The sequence below is a fragment of the Plectropomus leopardus genome, chromosome 11, assembly GCF_026936395.1.
Source record: "Plectropomus leopardus strain MGB_pleo_1.0 chromosome 11, ASM2693639v1, whole genome shotgun sequence".
Taxonomy (NCBI): Eukaryota; Metazoa; Chordata; class Actinopteri; order Perciformes; family Serranidae; genus Plectropomus; species Plectropomus leopardus.
Window position 1 is genome coordinate 31,446,958 of NC_142186.1, and position 19,224 is coordinate 31,466,181.

General features: G+C 39.9%; 2 protein-coding genes across 3 annotated transcripts; one reads left to right on the forward strand and one right to left on the reverse strand.

The window, feature by feature from the left end:
* The first annotated feature begins 362 nt into the window (after positions 1–362).
* LOC121946366 (uncharacterized) lies at positions 363–2,016 on the forward strand. Of its 2 annotated transcripts, XR_015778064.1 has the most exons (4): positions 363–498; positions 694–780; positions 865–1,705; positions 1,830–2,016. XR_015778064.1 is itself a non-coding variant. In XM_088084902.1 (3 exons), the coding sequence occupies exons 1-3, from the start codon at positions 454–456 to the stop codon at positions 1,372–1,374; spliced, it is 642 nt and encodes a 213-aa protein (XP_087941028.1). In that variant the 5' UTR covers positions 363–453; the 3' UTR covers positions 1,375–2,016. The 2 variants fall into 2 exon arrangements, 1 of the variants encoding a protein (XP_087941028.1); XM_088084902.1 differs by having other exon boundaries at positions 865–2,016.
* Positions 2,017–7,606: 5,590 nt separating this feature from the next.
* Positions 7,607–19,101, reverse strand: notchl (notch receptor, like). Its single transcript, XM_042490715.2, has 11 exons — positions 18,824–19,101; positions 16,262–16,406; positions 14,799–15,131; positions 14,290–14,510; positions 13,519–13,843; positions 12,840–13,015; positions 11,992–12,053; positions 11,691–11,814; positions 11,079–11,176; positions 10,625–10,956; positions 7,607–9,950 (listed from the first exon to the last, which is right to left on the reverse strand). Exons 1-11 carry the CDS (start codon positions 18,873–18,875, stop codon positions 9,440–9,442), a joined length of 2,379 nt encoding a protein of 792 aa, XP_042346649.2. The 5' UTR covers positions 18,876–19,101; the 3' UTR covers positions 7,607–9,439.
* Positions 19,102–19,224: the final 123 nt, after the last annotated feature.

The following is a 19,224-nucleotide window of genomic DNA, read 5'->3' on the forward strand; positions in this document are numbered from 1 at the left end:
AAAAGTTCAAGCAGCGCGCGCATCCAAAAGTGATAAAAACTAGGTGATGGACCAAACAAAAATAGATATGAAAGAATTAATAAAGTGAAGGAATAAATAAAGTCTACCGAAACGTCACACGTGTGGAGGTAATCAATTACATTTTCATAGCATGCACTAGTATGCGGATTTTGTTTATTCTCTCACTAACATTTATACCTCCAAAAAATTAGGCGTTTTGTTATTCTGAATATTTGAGAGACATTAACGACTTGTAAAGAAAAAACTGAGTTTAGCAGTTTCAGCATTGAGTCAAAACTGAAATAAAATGAAGTCTTTGATCAGAGATGGTGGGTGGAGCCTAAAGTTACGCCCACCTACGGATTAAAGCCTCTCACTGGAGTCTCCACAGTCACATTCAGCTCTGACTGAAGGACCGAAAGATCTGCCATTAGCTCTTCTTGGATTTCAATCATGAAATTGCTTCAAGATTCAGAGGACGCAAAGGCCGAAAGGAAGGTAATTGTATCATTTATTCTTTAACGAACTGATTTAAGATGTGTCTCCAGGTCACTACTGATCTGTGTTACATCTCTTGAGATGCACATTAGCCTACATGGTGGAACGACAAAACAATTAATTGTTGAAAAGAGCGAAACTATATCAAATTTCAATCTAATTTCATTATTCTCTTATTTTTTTTCTGCCTCGCAGCGTCTCAAACCTCAGGTAGAGAGACGTCGAAGAGAGAGAATGAACCGCAGCCTGGAAAACCTGAAGACTCTTCTGCTGCAGCAACAGGTAAAGACCAGGTCGTCAATTTGTTAAACTTACAAGACTAAAGGGACTGTGAAACTTTTTATAAACTCTTTGTTTCTGTTCCAGGATGCGACTCAGCGCAGAGTGGAGAAAGCTGAGATACTCGAGCACACAGTCCTCTTCCTACGAGACAAGACCGGAGCTGAAGGTGGTGGAGGACAGACACACTCCTTCCAAGACGGCTTCTCCAGCTGCCTGCAGAGAGCTTCTCAGTTCCTGGGACCTGAAGGGAAAGGCCTGTGGCTCGGAGCGGCACTGAATGCGTCTTTTGCTGCTCGCTTCTCCCGCTCAGACTTTGAATCTGCAGGCGCCCAAAGAAGAACAGAAGCCTCTTCACTAAGGTCTGTGCTTCGCAGGAAGTCGTCCAGGCACATTCTTCGGTTGCTGATCCACAGGTCCCGGCACAGACTGCGCACACCTGCTATGTCTGTAGCCGTTTGTGTTCAGAGCCGTGGAGAATCACATCCTCCTCCCACAACTCCACAACAGCCCAACACAGTGAGGAGACGAGCGAGCAAACAGAGCCCGTCCCAGAGCCAACCGGTCAACCAGACTCTGTGGAGGCCTTGGCCCTGATCACCAGGCATGGACCTCCTGAAACTGAACTTTCAATGACTTTAATAACCGATTGATATTCACTGGTGTCAACCGTACTGTTCCTGAATGAATACTTTCATTGTTATCTAGTGAACACCGACCTTTGGTCCTCTGTTAACTCCTCACAGTTTTGGTTTTCAACCTCAAATTCTGTAAATAATGTAAAAATGTAACTTGTGCATGTGCTGTATGTGTGATAGGGTTGACTCACTACTCGCAGTCAGTGGGGCAGCCATGTATTCTGCCTGCAGGCGCAGGGACTCTCCCAGAGTGGGACACACTGCTGCTGTGCTGAGGAGCGAGTTCAGAGGTGAGTATCACGGAGCTGAAGAGTTTCTGTCCTCTTTCAGATTCTGCTCCAAACCATCTGATACATGTATGACTCGAGATACTGAAGTCAATAATGACTGAGTGTCCATCCATCACATTTTCAGGTGTGGGACCTCAGGGTTCGAGGCTGGGAGAGCCCCATGAAGCCCCTCACGTTCACCTGAGTGCCATGATGTCTGCTGGCAGTCATGACACCTGTGTGTCTTGTATTTTCTATAAATGAAACATCTTGTCTATTTTGCACACTAATTTATTTGGGATGTCTCCCTATGGTGAGAACAATTCTTTTGGTACAATAAAAACTTTTCTAAAAAAATGAAAAGTATGGTATCACTGTTGTTTGTGCTAATATTGCAACATTATTCGTCTGTCGCACGTTGACAGCTCTCTTTAGTTAAGAGTCAGAGGTGTGAAGCATGGCCTCCTGCAGAGCTGCGTCCTTAACGTCTGACCAGTTTAGTAGCAGTTCTTACTTCAAAGACGCCAGAAATAGCCCTGTTCACACATCAGTCACTCCGAAAAGCTTCAGATTTAACTATTATTAAACCTAATACAAAGAAAATACAGCCCAATGAGTCAGCACAAAAGATTAACAACTAAAGATATGTTAAAATAAAATAAAATTGTGTATAAAACAAGTCCAATGCAGTCCAAAGATTTACCACTAAAAATCTGTTAAAATAAAATATAATGAAAAAAATATATGCAAAAAGTTAATATAGCCCTTATATGAGCCCATGGCAAACTTTATTAGAGTGATTATGCACTAAATCTCACTGCTTTTCCATCAGGACCAATGTTGGTTCTTCATAGACCAAGTGTCTGTAGGTACACCAAGTAATAAAAAGATTATTATTAAACTCTACCTGACAGGATCAAGTTTTTATATCCGAAAATTGTGTCTACGTTTGTAGTTACAATAGTTACAATAGTACAATAGTTACTGTAGTTAGTATTCATTCTCTCACTATCATCGCCCCCAGCTGCTCACAGGTCATTTGTTTTCTGCGCGTGTCCGGTGTAAATTCACAGGAAACAAAACGCGTCTTAACACCTCCTGCAGCCCTTTGAAGCTCAGTCACACTCAGAGGGAAGTCGTCGGATTATAGCTGCCTGATAACTGAAAAATCAACAGTATAGACATACTGAATGATTGAAACTAGTTTACTGTTTAAGAAATTTGGTGAATGTTAATTATCAATGCACAGAAAAATGTGCCAAGAATTAAAGAGAGCAATCTTGTGAAAGTCCATCAGTCATATGAAATGATGCTTTGATCTTTCATAATGCAGTTTGGTTTGGTTTGGTTTGTTTGCACAAAGTTAAGGAAAAATATGACACAATTAGATTACAGAGCGAAGTTAACTTTGCAGGAGAGGACAGAAACCCAAAGGGTTAATACAAAATCCTCCCCTTCAAATCACCAACTCAGTAAAACCCAGTAAATAGAAAAGCAGAAGAAAATACAGCAAGAAAAGCATATCAAAACAAAATAACATCAAGTAGTTAAAAAAAACATGTAGCATAAAAGAAGAGAAAAAATGAAAACAAAAAGAGGAAAATTATCAAGACACTCTTTTGAATAATTTAAATGTGCAAGAGTTGCAATAGTCAGCACTATATAGATAAAATATATTTTTAAATGGTTCAGTTAATCAGTTAATTATTAATTAATAAACGCAGCAGTCGCTTTTATTTATGTTTGTCAAGGCTGAAATTAAATTATGACACAAATCCAAACTATAGATGAAATTATATAGGCTCGTTCAGTAAAATATAGTCGTCTGACATAAGACAATACTTTGACTAAAATCTAACTTTTTATTTTATTTTGTTTTATGATTTTTTAAAAAACTTGTTTTATTATTATTATTATTATTAATAGTAGTAGTAGTAGTATTTTTAACTTTCAATGTATTGGTTAGTGGTCCTGAAACACAGCTCCTGCAGTACTTGTTACATTACAGGGATGTCTGATGTATGAGAAACACTTTTTGTCTCATTCTCGTGGGAAAAGGAGATAAAAGCGCCATTTGCATCTTTATTATCTGTTAGTCTTCGTACATCATTAAAAGAAGTGCGTGGAGGACTGCAAGCTTTCAGGTTCCCACACACACACTTACACACGCTGGCCAGTCAAATGCAAATTACGCACCGAGGATGCTCCTGCACTGTGTTCATTAGTCGAGCTCATTCTGATTTTCTGCCTCAGTTTCAGCGAAGAGTTCACTGACTAAACCCGGTAAAAAAAAATATCCTGCCTTTATCAGCTCACACAGTTTATTTGAATGCCTTTAATTCGTACCCAGGACTTAGTCTCTGACAAGATTATCTGAATAAAGCTCAGCGGGACCCAAACCGCTGGTTCCAAATGTGACTTTCAGTGGAGATATTCTATTTTCTTGTTGCGTAATTGTCGTCTTATTGGGGGATCTTATTTATGATATAGCAATGGCATTTGACGGTTTTGGGGGGCATGTGTATTATAGCTTTCTAAATGAATGGTGAGGCACGTGCCAAAACTGTATGGCTGATAATTGCAATATACAAACTTTCATTTGAACTCAGCTGAACGACTCTTTTTTTCTGTATATCTTGACGGGACCGGCGAGTATCTATATAGGAAAATATGTAAAGCCTTTACCTTTTTTTTTTTTTTTTTAATGTGTTTTGAGATTCATTCAGTCAATTATTAAACGTTTTTCAGCTTGTGCGAGTTTTAATCACGTGCGAAGAGGTCTCGTGCTGCTGGATCTTCTGCACGTGTCTGTCTCAAAGAGTTAGATGAATTTCAGAGCTCATTAAATTCCGAAGAGACTTTTTTTGTTCCAGCAGTCGGTGTATAGACAGAGTCCAAGATGGTACTAAAGTAACGGATCTGACTTCTGACATCTCTGGTTACATCAGGTATGCGCGTGAAGATAAACTGTCATAATGTGGCAGTGAGAATGATGGTCACATGCTCTCCAAACCAACTGACAATGAACATATATAAACAAATGGCCTTTAGTCGACACAGCAGCACGCAGACAAAAGCTTAATAAGTGTGACTGTGGGAGAGTGTCCCCCAACTCTCTCGCGTGGAGCAGGAAGCTCCATCCACTTTATTACCTGTTAAAACGGATACTTCATTCACAAAGTGTGCTTGGAGGAGGAGTGGCTCTCAGGTTCCCACGAGCACGCGGGGCTCCAAGAACAATCATAAGGGTGTGACAAGACTCAAAAAGGTGATGTCATTTTGTTTAAGTACTGGAACTAATGACATTAAATGAAAGGCCCGTGCGCAGAAGGGATATGGATTTTACAGGTTAATTTTACAAAATATCATGTGCTTAAAAATAGAGTTTTACGTTGAGTTCTTGGAGGACGATCTGACAACAGATGACACAAGGATTAAATTTTGGTTTGTTTATGGATTGTATGCGACTGTCCACAACGACAAATCTTCAGTCATTTTGGCAAATCTAGGAGTAGCTCCTTCATCTCTTTCTCATGGGAAAGTTGCACAGGAGCTGTAGTCACCTTTTATTACGTGTCAGAAACGATACATCATTACAAAGAGTGTTTGGGGGATGAAGTGGCTTTGAGGTTCCCACGCGTTGCTTGCCATGATGTCATGAAACATGCCGCCGTTTGGGTTTAATCTCATTGTTTCACAGGTATTTGCAAAGCTGTGCGTAAAAGCTAACTTTACGCATGACACGAATATGTTATTTTCAGCACATTTTGCCGGTGGTTTGTATATTAAGAAACGTGTTTCGACTAGAATAGAATATATTAAGCTTTGAAGTATATGTTTTTTCATCCATTTTAATTATATTATTTCACAGGTAGACCCATTTACAAGGTTGTGCCTAAAGCTAATTTTATGCATGACAGAAAGATGCTATTTTCAGCAGACCCTGAAGGTTGTTTGTATTTGGAGTTTTACATGAAAAACACATTTAACGCTGAACAGCAGTTTTGGCTTTGCTTTATTTTTCATTCTTAGCCAAAGAGACAACAGTTTCTAGAGCTGCGCACAAAAGAGTGGATTTTATGCACGTCTTAACAATTTCCCTTGTTTATAGAATTTACAAGAGCTTTAATTGTGATTCAGTGATTCTCTGAACGATGATTTATGATTTTATTTTCTGGCCCCTCACTCTCTTTTCTCTGACAGTTTTTCCCCAAAGGCATGTCTCATTTCTCTGTCCATAATAGGGCGTGAAAAGTCACCCACAGCCACTTGTCTGAGCTTGTCTGAGATGTTTGCTGCTTTTCCTCACACATGTAAATGTGTGTGACACGAGCTAGTAACACCTTTCACGGGTGCGTGCAACTGACACAAAGGTCAGCGGCACGTGCCCGTAGATTAGTGACGAGTCTACAGGTGCGTCGTTACGTTCAGACATATGTTCATTCATCTTCAGAGACTTGTCAAAATCGTTAAAAAAAATTAAATAGATAACGACGAGGACAACGTTATTTACTCAGAAATAAACTATCAGTGTGGAGATATTTTATTTTCGTAGAAAGTGCGAGTCAACACACAGAGCACGTGACGTATGTAAACAAAGCCGTACTCCGGAAACGTCACATCCCTGTCAGGTATCCAACCTCGCTATCTTGACGCAGCAGCTGCTCAGTTTCAACTATGTTCCGCTGAAGAAAAACGTGCATGCCGGCTGAAATTCATCCGTGCTGTTCTGTCGGGAGATGCAGAGGCTTAAACCAGCGGTGAGTAAGAGAAAGAATAAACAATAAATGTGAATTGAAAGTTATGAGTCGAGGAAAAGTCTGCCTGCTGCTAAATTAATTTAGGCCATAAAAAATGCCAGGAGCTTATGCTAATAACATGTTGTATATGTGGCGGAAACGTGATTTACAAAATACAGTTGTTTTGTCTGTGATACTTGATAGTTATTATTGAGTAGACTTTTTTAGGTTTGCTAAGTGATCTTGTTGTTAATCCATGTTTGATGGCTGCTGGGAGGAGTTTGCTGTCAGGACTTTGAGTCAGATATCCCTGAAGTTTTTGGAAAAAGATCCTGGTCTGAGTTAAAGGGTTCCCTGCTGGGTTCCCTGCTGGGTTCCCTGCTGAAAAAACCCCAGCTATAAACTAGCTAGTAGCTGTTTTAATTGGTTTTAGCTGGTTTTAGCTGTTCGAAGATGGTCTTAGATGGTCCTGGGCCAGTTCTTACTGGTCTTTAATTGTCTGACATGCTGGTGTGACCATCAAGCTGTGCATATTTATTTGCATGCATGACACCTAACAGAAGACCAGCTAAACCATCAAAAATTATGCCAAAATGTACTTTAAGCTGGTCAAAAACCACCTTAACCATCTTAAGCCGGTTAAGATGGTTTTTTGTCAGCTGGGTTTTCTAACAGAATGAACCAGTTTTAATTATTTACAATTATTTGGATGCTCTTTTTCATAAATATAAATAAACAAATAAATAAAAAGAGGTGTCAGCTTCTTCTGTAATTGTTTTAAATGAGCAGATAATATTGTCTTATATTGATTGCTGGCCCCTAAATCGAATTGAATCAAAATCATATTGAGGCAGACTTTGTGATATCTGCAAATATTGTATTGTTGTCCAGAGCATCAATATAATGTCATACTGTGATGAAACTACTGATTTACACCCTAGTGTCTACAGTACATGCAAAAGAAATTGATTGATGTGTTTTAATAACTCGACCTTCATCAAAGTTGTTCTGAAAAACAGTAATCTGCTGTTTTTTAATGATATGCCCAACTCTTGCATTTTAAACTGGAGAAGATTGTCAAACTGCAGGTAGAAAGAGTCTCTGAAAGAGAGCAGAGTGCTTCTGCCCTGCCTGACTATGATGCAAGCTAAATTGAATACTAAATAAGAAAAAAAATCCACTGTTTTTGAATTAAAAGTCACTTTATTTCATGCATCAGTAGAATTCTGACATCTTTGTGCAACCGTATGCGTTTCTTTTAAAGGTACAAGGTAACTTTATTGTCATTTTTCTTAAACGTAGTTTAAGAAGTAATGAAATTTTAAGGGACATTGTGTAAGATTAAGATGGGAATTAGTGGCATCTTGCAGTGAAGACTGCACAGTGCAACCAGCTGAAACTTCTCCTGGTTAGAATTCCTTCAGTGTTTTACCAGGAGCCAAGTTATCAGCAGAGGTTTTTTTCTTTTCCAAAAAAACCCCAAAAAAACAGACCAGGTGATTAAAACACTGAATAAACCAGTTTCATGTTAAAAATATGTGCTTTTCTATGTTGCTGTCATAGGAGATGATAGCAAGCCTCGCACTTGCTAATGTGTGCTCACCTTTGTTCTCTGATAACTTAAATCCAGATGTTGAGGAGGTTTTTGCTGGGAGCTGAATTATCTGCAGAGGTCTCTTCCTCTCCAAAACAAACAGACCAGGTGAATTAAACTTGTAAAAACACTGAACAAAGCAGTTTAACCTAAAAAAATATATTTTTCTGACACTGCTCATCTCGGTTGGGTTGCTAACTATGGCTGCCAATGTGAAAACGCAAAAGGCCTTGTGTTTCATTATGTTTCTTATTTTGAGGTGATTGTACACCAAATAAAACATATTATATTTCATTTCTGCCAATATACCCTCCCTAACACCTGCACACTGGACCTTTCAATAATTTCAATTTGATAATTTCTACAGTAATCAGAATTTAACCTGTTAGATGTCAACACAGTGAGTATATTACAATATTTGGCATCAAGATTCACAAGATATTGCAGTTTCAGCTTGATGGTGATTTTCATCACATTTGATTGGCTTTCACCTCAGACATGTTGTTTAATTGGGCTTTGACATGTAACAGAAATTTTACAAAAAAACAAACAAACAAACAACAACAACAACATCAACAACAACAAAAAAAAACAATACCCTCCTACCCTAGTAAAAAAAAATACAAAAATAATAATTTAGGCTGGGTGAAAACTGGGGAGGTGATTTGGGAAGTGCTGCTGTGTATGAAAGCAAATAAGAGACATCAATATTTTGCTGAAATACTAAAAGATTTCTGGGTTTTAGGACACATTACTGTGGCACTCTATGTGGTCAATAAAACATAATTCAAATTTTATAGGTTGAAAAATTCAGATTCGAATGCCTAACTTGTCCTGGGTTGCTTGGACGGTGCTATTTGAATTTCTTCAACCTAGATCTAAAATTGACCAATCCAGTTTGAGCAAGCTGAACCTTTTTTCTCTAAGATTTGAATTTTTAAAATATCAAAATCAGTAAAAATGTCATATTTTAATTTTAAAGAGGTGAATTCAGAGCAAGAAAAACAATTGATACATGGTTTTCAAAGTGAAATATTTAAATGCCATGAATTCAGTGGTGTTAAAATGTCAAGATTATGTAAACGGTGGCTGTAAAAATCTCAATACATAAATCTCGTATTTGCTTCCATATCTGTGTGTAAAAAAATAAGTAATCTAACAAGCTGTCAAGGTGTCAGGTGACGCCAAACAGATGCATAGTGGATAATAATTAAGGTCCCAAAATGACAGTAAATAAAGGCTGGACTCCTTCAAGTTTTGGGCACGCTTGTAAGCCCTCAGGTTTGCATTGGGCTGGACAAAAAAAGACACCTAATGTCAAACTCAGTGTCTCTCTTTCGGGTCATTTAATTCGTTATCTTCGTGTGTTCTTTGATGCTATTCTTACGGGCTGAATGGCAGATGAAGTTTTGTTTCTGTTCTCTACAAGGCTGTTTGTGTGGAGTCAGCGTGGTTGTTTGACCTCTCACCTCTGGATTTCTGCTCTGAATTTGTTAAACTCACCGCTGCTTGTTCTGCTCTAACGGGACTGTCGTCATTAACAACTGGCGGGCGATCTGATTGGACGGCGGCATCTGTGGGAGGTGAAACAACGACTCTTTCTATGGGCTCAATGGCTGTTCTGTCTGTCACAATAACATAATTGGGCTCTGGCTGATGGGCACTGGAGCGACGCTGCAATGCATGTTGGGTGCACGAGAAGGAACGCTGTCTGGGGGCGGGCTGGGGCGACAGGAAGTGAGGCGTTGCGGCTCTGGGGACTTCCTGATGCCTGTCGCGATCCTCGTCTTCTGAGGTCACCTCCTGTAAGGTGCTGATTGGCCGAGGGGAGCGGCCCATGATTCTTGGAGGGACCAGCGCTGTTGCTGATTGGTTGAGCTGTGGTCGCCAGTTCTGAGGGGAGGGGTACTGCACTCGGTTCATTGACCAATCACTGGCAAGACAAGAAAGTCATTATACACGTTAGACACAGTGACTTACAGGTGAAATCCATAAGATACAGATTTACTGTGCTGTTTGTCTGACATGAAAAAGATTTAACACTTAAAGCTGGGGTAGGCAGTTTTTTTTTTTGGTGTATTTGGGGAAAAATCCCATAATAACCTTTGATGTTGTTGTGATGTTGACCATGTTGTAATTCAAGCGGGGTGAGGGAACACTAGACTCCTGCATCTATTCTTGGCTCTGTTTAAAACTTAAGAAAATCTTGGCTGTGACAGGAGACTGTGGCCAATCAGAGGTCATTTAAACCATCTCTCCCACCACAATGAGTGGATGTTTGTGTTCAATTTAATGAGATTCCCTTTATATGTTTTTGAGATACAGCATTCAGAAGAATGGGATGTAGGGATAACCCGAAAACATAATGCCACCAGCCACAGTTAATGCTGGTACAAAGGCATGAAAATACCATCACAATTTCTGTAAGCCTTAGGTGACGTCATCAGATCATTTGGTTTGTTTGACCAATACTCTAAAATCTACATATTTTTAATTTATTGTCGATTTACCATCACATACAACTAAAAAATCCTCACATTTGACGGGGGGGATCATCAGAAGGCAGACAAAGTGCTGTCTATGCGTGCTTTATTTCGGAAACCTTACTTTGGTGGAGGCGGGGTCATATCTCGATGCCCTATGATCCCAGAGAAGGACGCACTTCTTCCAGGCAGGCCTTGTGATCCGACCCACGGCGAGTACATCAGAGTTCGCTCCTCCCACATCATGTCATTGGTTGAGTCGACGGGAACGGGCCCTCTCTGAATTTGGTGAGCCAGTAGGAGCTCCAGGACCTGGTGACGCATGCCCTCTCTGGCCACATCCACTGGACGTCGTCCTCTTCGATCGTGCAACTCAAGGTTGGCGCCATGGAGGAGGAGAAGTCTGGCTGTATCATAGCAACCATGGATGGCAGAGAGGAAGAGCGCCGTCTCGCCCTACCAGAGAAATAGTCAAAAAACATTATTCTGTGATGTGTGGAGGATGAGCAGTCAACTTTAAACATGGATAAATGATGATTCTTAGTCCTCCTTGATAATCTCTGGTAACAGAAACTCACCTTGTTGTCTTGCAGGTCGACAGCGGCCCCGTAGCGAATTAGGGTCCTTGTTAGGGAGAGGTGGTTTACTGAGCTTGCCCAGTGCAGGGCGGATCTCCCTGAGAGAGACAGTGTGAGTGGAGGGGAGGTAAGGGGGAAGAACGGAGGGAGTAAGTCAGCCAATGAACAACCATTACACAACAGAGTCGAGCCCAAGGTGGTGAAGAGAGGGAGAACGGAGGGATGTGGAGATGTGAATTGTTTCAGCTGAAGTGAGATGGCAGACGAAAGGACAAAAGGACAGCAAAAGCAAGGAAAGATGAGCAGCAAAGTTAATACGTCCATCGACCCGAGTTTGAGCACCAGATAGCACATTAACTTTGTTCTGAGTCAGAGGAGGGCAGCAGGGGAGCTGGAGGAGGACGAGATGGAAGCCGTGGAGACATGAGCACAGGACGGGAGAGGAGGGACACAAAAAGAGGACGTGAGAGAGACGGGGGTAAGTTACACCAGTTACTCAGCCCCTCAGTGTACAGGTGTCAGGAAATAATGGCTTAAAAAAAACAAACCACGGGTTGAGTCAGACTCTCAGGTACCAAACTAATTTTAGTAACTGTGGCACAGGTGCAATACCGGTATGATCGGTGTTGTTGACTGGTACTCCTGCTCGCAGCAGCTCCAAAACCACTCTGTCCAGCCCGCTACGCACCGCTCGGATCAGAACCACAGAGCCATCAGGGCCACACCACTCTGCAGACTAACATTGCAACAAAACCATGATGAGTATATCGAACAGACATACACATAAAAATAAAACATATTTCACATAAACCAACATATTTAATGATTGTACACAATGTGGCAACAATACTGGCTCCTCAAAACATGGATAGCATCAAATGATTGCTGTTAAAAATAAAAAAGAAAGACAGACCTGCTGGGGCGGACTGAGCAGAGGAGGCGGCATGGCGTTTCTCTCCCATCCTCTAGGTGGAGCTGAGAGGGAGCAAGAATCATTTAAGGTAAATCTCCAACCGACGTGTGTGAGGATTTTGATACACATAAATGGATATTTGCAGTTGACATAATCTTTTTCATCTTAGACTGTAACTTTATACTGCAAGTCTCGAGAGTATGTCAGCGTGGGTCCAGTTTCTTCATTAATACAGGTTTAATTTTAACACCACGTGTTGTGGTGACAATATGCTCTGATTTTAAGATATGAGGGATTTTCCTAAAAAAACAATGTTTACAAAAGTAATCCCTCTTAATCATCAGTTATGACCCATTTGAGGTGTGTAGTGGTGTATTTTTCTGCAGAGAATCTTTCAGCCCGTTCTTACTCTGAATTTGTCAAACAAACTCCCGACTTTCGCCCATTTGTTTCCCGTGTGAAACCAAATATTAATGCACTGTAAAATCTGAGAAGCTGATCTTACTGAAAATAATCTTGGATTCCCGTGAACAACTTGTGAAGTTGTTGCAACTTAAAAATGATTAGTGGAAATACCTTTATCTTTTTAAGTGTTTGCAACATCAGAAAACAAAGTTAATCTGTCTTAATTTGATCACAACAAAGATGATTTTGCCAATGATGAATTAAAAATATCCACCAGCCAATAAGAAACAATTAGTTTTGTGGTTTTTTTTTTTTGTGTGACCATGGTATAGTAATTCTTGACATGTTAAAAATATATGCTCGATTCTCAGCTGTATAAAAGCTTTGGCAGCTATGAATGAGTGACTCAGTGAGTAAATGAATGACTGACTGTTGAACCTTACGTTGTACAGGTCTGCGGGGCTGCGAGTTCCCACCGCGGTAGTGTTTCTGCTCCGGGCTCCTGTGGTCGCAGATGGAGGCGTCCTCCTGCCGCCTGGAGCACCTCGCATTGATGTCCTCCATTGAACTCTGGGTGAAGTCTGTGTCACTTCCTATATCTTGGTCCCGTTTGAGAGGTCTGGAAAAGTTTTGATACATCACATTTAGAAATTGTTGTACTTTTTATGAGGTCACATCATGTCTTTTTCTTTCTCCTTATTTTGATTTATGAGTCACCCGAAGGGCTCTGTAACACACCCAAACACAAGAGTACAATCTCGCTATTTCAGGGTATGTTTTTCTTAAGTGGTGACATTCATGGGTGTGTAGTCTTTGAGGAGCACAGAAGGGACTAGAAAAAGTCCTAAAAAAAAAAAGTTATAAATTCCTGCAAAATTCTCCCAAACCTTGGTTTGATATTGACTTAAATTATTAACTGATTATCAGAACTGTAATATATATATATATATATATATATATATATATATATATATATAAATAAAATAAAGGTGCCATTCACCTTTTTTTTTTTTTTTTTTAAGATCTCTTTAGTGTTTAAGAAAACACCAAATTTGTGGACATGACATCACCCCCCCAGCAGACTAAACATCCTGTCATGTCTTTCAAAGCAGCTCTTCTCACCGCATTCGAATGGCATCCTCCCCCAGCGGCTCCCTCCTTCTCTTTTTCTCCGCTTCCTTCGCTTTCTTCTTTTTCCTCAAGCTGATCTTGTCTTTCTCTCTGCTGGATCGCACCCTCTGCTCCTGGTGGACTTGGTGTGTCGTCAAGGCCTTGGATTTGGGGTCCATGTCTGTGACCGTGGACCGGTGTCTCACCCTGTTGCCACATTCCCTCTCCGCCCGCCGCTGCCTCACCCTCCTCACCACCAGGAACACCACCAGCGCCAGCACCAGCAGCAGGCCAATCGCAACGGCGATCACGGCCCACAGCCATGCAGGGGTCGTCTCTGAGAGAGGGAGAATCGAAAATTACTGTGAGGTAGGTCAGTTTTTTTTAAGGCTGCATGATATCAATACATGGGGGTATTTCTGCTTTATTTTTTTTTTTAATTAAATAAAAAAATAAAGACATATACATATATACTGTACTTACTAAAAAGATCAATAAAAAACAAACTTTCCCCCCTCTATTTTCAGGTAATTTTCTACTCTTTATTTTTTAGTCATGCCTCGTTAAGTTGCTTCTCCTCGGGTTTCAAAGGGTTAAGGGATTCAATGTTTGAACAACTGAAACTCAGACCTGCAGCACTGACCGACACTACACACTGGAAACGGAAAGGTGTTGTATAGTGTTTTGTTTGGATGAAATTCAAGTGTGTGTGTGTGTGTGTGTGTGTATGTGAGAGAGGGAGAGAGAGAGAGAGAGAGAGAGAGACAGGACATGTGAGCCTACCTTTGATTTCCTCTTTTACCGTTTCCTCCTCTCTGCTTCCTATTTCCTCTCGGACACCTCTTATACTGATGACGGACTTCAGCTCTGGGAGGGTGGGGAACGAGCCAGGCTTCAGCAACATTACGGCACGCAGGAAACTGGCTGCCTCGGTGGCATGGGGGAAACAGGTAGAGGGCAGACGGGAGCACGGCCTGTTGTCCACTTGGAGGAAAAGGAGTGAGCTAGGAAAGAGTGAAATAGAAGGAAATGGTAGACAAGAGCAGATACACAGAACCATTTGAAATCTGTTACATGGACATAAAAAGACAGTTAACATGTCAAAGTATCCTTGGGCAAGATACTGAACCCCAATTTGCTCTCGATGCTGTGCCATCGGAGTGCGAGTGTGTGTGAATGGTTACTGATTGGCAGGTGGCACCTTGTATGGTAGCCTCTGCCAGCAGTGAGTGAATGTGTGTGAGAAAGGGTGATTGTGGCCTGTAGTGTGTGAGCGTTTTGAGAGCACTTACCCATTGGAGTCAGTCGCAGATGCCTGAGCCAGCAGGTTTGCGAGCTGCTGAATGTCGAAGTCAAACAAGTTCCCGTTGGTGGAGAGGGGGGCGTATCCTCTTAGTTTGAGTGGCGACTGGAGGAGGACGCTGAGCGCCCAGAGCAGGGAGCTGTTGGCGAGGGTGCCACGTTGCTGTGGGATGTTGGTGTGAAGGATTAGGGTGCCTTTGGACCATATGGGGCTCTGGTGTGTGAAGCAGTCGCTGCCGTCCCATCCACAGGGGGCGCTGTCGCATCCCTGCTCGCAGTGGGAGTTGGCGTAGTGGTCGCGGCAGTACTGGATGTGGCCCGGACTGAGAACCATGATGGATAAGGATAAAAGATTATAATTTTATTTATTTTTTTATTTTTAAAAGAGACAGAAGAAGAGATCTGGCAAAATTAAATCAAAGTCTAGTTTTTTTTCTTTTTTAAAAAAACACCCAGAGCTTTAAACAAATACCATTAGATGTGGCATAGAGCGCCCCAGTAATAAATCCTAAAACCTGAAAATGGATTAGTATTTCAGCACCTTGAAGTTCTTCTTGAAGTTAGTCGGTTTTTGGTTAGTTGCCTGAAATACTGTCTGTGGCAAACACAAGTTTAAAAGACTTTCGCTTTTTGTTTTATGACATAAAATACATCAGTAAATATCCCACTTGTGAACTTGGAAGCTTTTATTTGTCAGAAAAGACTGTCGCTCACCAGTGGCTAAAAAGACTACAGAATGTCGTCACGCCTCACATGGCTTCACAGCCTGTTTGTGGCGGCAACCTGAAACAGTGGTTTAGTTCATTTACAGCCCGACATTAGCTTTTTACTTCCAACAATGGAATCTACACTTCAAAAATCCTAAAAGTAATGTTCATTTGTAAAGATTATTTTGCTGAACAAAACATGTTTCATGAATGTTTGTTTGCCACAGAGCTGATTTTCTATCCAAAAAATATATCCAATTTTAAATTGGAATGACCTAATAAAATATGCAAACCTGTGCTTGGAATACAAAGTCACCCATGATTTAACCCCACCACCACTTACAGTCTATTTGAACACTTGAACAAACATTAGTGTGTTACTATGGGATCCACATGAGGAGAAATTAGTATTCTGTTGTGGAAAAGTGATTTTAGTTAGTCTGTCTGCTCCGTCAGAGGATCAAGAGAGTGAACTGTGATTTCTATTCACATCAGAGAACTAAACACTTAAAAATGTTTTAGTAGCCAGTCAAAGTAACTGGTTACTATTAACAAAATAATTATGTTAGTAACCAGTTATTATTATTAATGATTATTAAAGCCATGGCTGAATACATGCATTTATATTTCCTGCTTGTTGTCACTTTATGGACAGTAATAATAATAAAAATAATAATAGTTCAAAAGGCTGATTATGTGTGGGTATTTTTCTGGTTTCTATAAAATTGACAGCAAAAATGTTTTACTTGCACTGTCCCCTGTCCTTCAGGCAGTCGAAGCCGTCTTGGAGGCACTCAGGCGCCATACACTCTCTGTCACATGACCCGTCTCCAAACTTGTCCTTGCACTTTCTCTTGACTGGACACTGACCCCACGGATCACTAGATGCAGCTGTGGAGACAAGTGCAGGTTAGTGGGGAAAAAAGTGGCCATAAACGTAAATTCTGACTTTTGGGGGGTTAATATATAATGATGGTGTATTTGTAATTGGCCTACTGTATGTTTTATGAATGTCTGTCCTTTGTGTTGCTAATTTAAACTGCAGGTGAATTTTATAAGCGCTAAGATGTCAAAGGCAAACTTGCATATTCACTATATTTGCACACTTTGCGAATAAACTGTAAGTATTTTTCTTAGGTCTTGTAGTATGATTTTATTATGCAAACTGTTTTCACTAAGCTTTTTATCCCAGGACCGACTCACCCACATATTCAAAACCCTCATTGTCCCAGACCATTAGCAACTATTCATAACAATGCAGGTCAAGCCATGAAAGGTGGGTCCTGATACGGACCGTTAAAGGAAACAGGAAATGAGCCCCGACATAAACAGGAAGTTTCCAGGAGAAGCGAATAGCAACAGGAAATGGAGTGGGCTGGGACTTGATAAAGGTCGAAGGTTGTCGCCATGGTGATGAGGAATGTGATGAAGTGGGACAATGGGCTTGGCAGGTGTGTGCGGGACCATAAAATCATAGCATAAAAAAAAAATGCATGAACAATGGTGCTGAAATTAGATATGTTTCACATGACTGGCACAAAGAGACATCCTGATACAAGAGGAATAAAGATATGTCCTTATAAAAAATACTTTTCACTTTGTCATTAAAAGGATATTACCAAATGTTAGGTTTATACAGTGGTAACATAAATAAGTCAATTTGGATATATTTTTAGCCCTTTAAAACGTGGATTGATGTCACTTTTCTTGTGCTGCGTTGATGGATTTCACAAGTATTTAAACCTTTGTACCGTGACAAAATGTTTAAATGTCCTGAAAAATGTATTAATAATTATTAAATTACATATTTAAGTTTATGTTACAGAGTTTTGTTTTGGACTTTTCTTTCTTTTTTTCCCTTGTTGCTAATTTTCAGGTAATTTTCTTGTACCTTTTTTTATAACCAATTTAGTTTCTTTTTTTCTCTTTTTGCGTCATTTCTTCAGAAATTGTTCGTTGCCATCTTTCAATGTTTTTTTTAGAAAAATCAAGCCAATATGCTCAGATGTTAAAATATTAAAATATTGTATTTGGTGAAAAGATATTTACTTAAAATTCTTCATTAACATCTTAAAAATACAGGACTTCAAAATATATTAAATTATATTATATTACGATATTATCACGATACTTATGTCGCGATACAATTTCATTGCGATTTTAAACATGTTGCGATAGACTGAGTATTGTGATAACATATATTGTTATATATCACCTTTTTCAACTGTGAATTATGTCCTCAAAGGTAAAGTATTGTCAACATCTGTTTTATCTGTTCAGTTTTCAATCTTTTCATTTGACTTTGATCATTTTTTTTGCAGCAAAATGTATTTAGTGGACTTTTGGTTATTTCCTTTTTTTTTTTTTAAACATTCTTTCTTTTTTTAGACTAGTTTTCAGGTAATTTTACTTTATTTTTTACTACTTTCTTGCTAATTTGGAGGTAATTTCTTCTTTCATTGCTCAATGCCTTCTTCCCATTTTTTTGAAAGAAATCAAGCCAGTTTGCTCAGGTCTTAAACGGTTAATTTGTATTTCCGATATTAACCCTTTGAAACCTGGATTGAGATCAGTTTTATTGTGCTGCATTCAGATGCCTTTCACAAGCCCCCCAACCCTTTGAAAACTGAGCAACTTGGTTTGATATCTTTGGAAAAAATGGGGAGGAAAAAAGAAAATTATCAACTTGGAAAAAAAAGTCCCACAAATTGCAAGAAATTTATCGAAAAATACTTAAAAAAGAGGAGAGGATTATTAGAAAATTGGAAAAAAAGACTAGAAAACTATATTTATATAGTTTATAAAGTTTATAAAATATACTAAATAAATAGACTTTTTCAAGGTAATTTTCTTGTTTTTTTTTTTTTTTTTTGTCTTATATTTGGGCCATGTCTTGTTTCTTTTTTTTTTTTTTGTCATGTCTTGTTTAGTCGCTTGGTGCCTTCCCCTTGTCTTTTCAAAAGAAATCAAAACAATATTGCTTAGGTTTCAAAGGGTTAATAATTTCAATAATAAAAAAAATCAGCACTTGGCGTCCATGTTTTGATACCATGTTGCCACACAAAAATATTGTGATACTACCCACTATCAAAATTTTTCCCTCACCCCTACTATTTTTTATAAATAGGCTCACATGACACAATGCTCCTTAGAATATTAATAAATCAATTAAAGGCAGAGAGTAGACGCCACTAAACTGGTCATCAGGTTTGTATCCCATAGCCACAGGATGCAGTTTCACAACACTTTGAACAGGTGATGTGTGTCGTGTATTGATAAATCTGTTAAGAATACGATGGCTATCTCACCTCGACACGTCCAGCTCAGTCCCAGCAGAACAAACGTCCTCAGAGCGAACATCCTCAGGTTGTTTGGGTCACCAGCTGCCTTTTCCTTTCAGCTCAGAGAGATCCAGCAGTCCGGTCCAGCTGTTTTGTAAACCTACAGCGTTTTACACTGCTGTTAACCTGTAGCTCTGTTGTAAAGCTGCCGTCCTGCTGCTCACAATGAACTCTGAGTGAAGTTACCCAATCCCATCGCCGCCGCTGTCGCCACCAACACCTTCCAACCCCACCACCCAGCCCACTTTGTTCACTTGCTCTTTTTTTTTCAGAGGCCCTGCGGATATCTGGACAACTTCCTGCCACTGTGTGGAGAAGAATAGGAGGGTGATGACCGTATGTGCGTGTGTGTGTGTGGCTCTTACTGC

Bases quoted from the DNA above. Each gene is read 5' to 3' on its own strand.
- notchl (XM_042490715.2), bottom strand. From the start codon at position 18,875: ATGTTCGCTCTGAGGACGTTTGTTCTGCTGGGACTGAGCTGGACGTGT. The intron at 11,815-11,991 runs GTCTGTCTTTCT...TTGCAATGTTAG, and splicing joins TGCTCAGTCCGCCCCAGCAG to TCTGCAGAGTGGTGTGGCCC. The intron at 10,957-11,078 runs GTGAGTTTCTGT...TTTCTCTGGTAG, and splicing joins TCGACCTGCAAGACAACAAG to GGCGAGACGGCGCTCTTCCT.
- LOC121946366 (XM_088084902.1), top strand. From the start codon at position 454: ATGAAATTGCTTCAAGATTCAGAGGACGCAAAGGCCGAAAGGAAG. The intron at 499-693 runs GTAATTGTATCA...TCTGCCTCGCAG, and splicing joins ACGCAAAGGCCGAAAGGAAG to CGTCTCAAACCTCAGGTAGA. The intron at 781-864 runs GTAAAGACCAGG...TTTCTGTTCCAG, and splicing joins CTCTTCTGCTGCAGCAACAG to GATGCGACTCAGCGCAGAGT.